Below are 1,123 nucleotides of genomic sequence, written 5' to 3'. Positions count from 1 at the left end.
CAAAGCACCGCACAGCAGAGGAGCCTGCTGGCCATGGCAAGGTCGGCAGCTGTGGAACAGCCCAGCCCAGAGCCCCTGTGAGCACGAGCAGAGAAGTGCATTTTGGGACATTTACCTCCACAAGACGTGTCAGTCAGTGATATCACTGAATGACCCTCCAGCCTCAACTCAGGAGCTTCCTTCACAAAAGAAGGCTTCATCTCTGGCAGGTGATTCAAGCCGGACCGAACTCAACTATTATTGACTTAGGCTGCAGATTTTTGCCTCTAGAGTCCCCCTTCAGATGTCACCAACTCACAATGCCTTCTGTAAATTGTCTTATCTACAGCCTGCCAAATGACTCTGTTTGAACCTCCAACTCCAAGATTTACAGGTGAATTTATTGTCTCATGGCAGGCTAAGACTTGGGAAGCAGCATGGAATTTAGGGGAATGTTGATATCGGAGCCATGGGGAAGCAGGTTTGACATATGTGGCATATCTGGAACTTCCAGGAGCTACAGCATCCTACCTATAAAATGGCACACCGAGCTCTCCCCTGTCTGCGAAGAGGACGCACTCACGTGGAGCTTGTGTGAAGACACATCACGTGTGCCTACGACCCAGCTCAGACCAGGAGCTCCTGCCACGTGCCTGGGGTCAGAAGGTGCTGGCAGAGCCCTGAGAACTTCTAGGGACACTCAGGCTGGGCTGGGCAGGGCAGAGAGAGTGTGAGGAAAGCGCTAGAACTCGGCTAAGGCCTCCTCCCTCTTCCTCTCACACCCTCAGCCGCGACAGGAAGGTTTGAGTACAGAAAGCCATGAGCCCCGCAGGGCTGTGTCTCAGCTGCTGGCACAGAGGTACAGGGCCGAGTCCGCCAGCTGCAGGGAGCTCATGTTCAGCTCGGAGCTGTAGTCACGGAACTGTTGAGCTGAGAAGCGATCGGGGATGTTTCCTCTGTCCCTCTCGGACATTTCGTAATACTGGATGAGGAACTGGGGGCCCTGCCCCCGAGCCTGGTGGTACCAGCTCACCCTGTTGTGTCCAGAGATGGGACGGCATTTCAGAACGGCCTCCCCGCCTTGGCCTTTGATTAGATGTCTTGGGGACTGGGTGACTCCGACATCTGCTGAACCTGTGGAGGA

The 1,123-nt window shown here is 54.8% G+C and overlaps 1 gene segment (V, D, J or C); it reads right to left on the bottom strand.

Moving 5' to 3' along the window:
* Nucleotides 1–820: 820 nt before the first annotated feature.
* The window catches only part of LOC105309610, a 9,431-nt gene continuing 9,128 nt past the window's right edge, over nt 821–1,123 (bottom strand). The window contains 1 exon segment of the V gene segment in view: nt 821–1,113. Within this exon segment, the coding sequence occupies nt 821–1,113 (293 nt within the window).

The sequence above is a fragment of the Pteropus vampyrus genome, unplaced genomic scaffold, assembly GCF_000151845.1.
Source record: "Pteropus vampyrus isolate Shadow unplaced genomic scaffold, Pvam_2.0 Scaffold799, whole genome shotgun sequence".
Lineage (NCBI taxonomy): Eukaryota > Metazoa > Chordata > Mammalia > Chiroptera > Pteropodidae > Pteropus > Pteropus vampyrus.
Note: the sequence above shows the minus strand (reverse complement) of the source record. Positions and strands in the feature narration are given on the sequence as shown.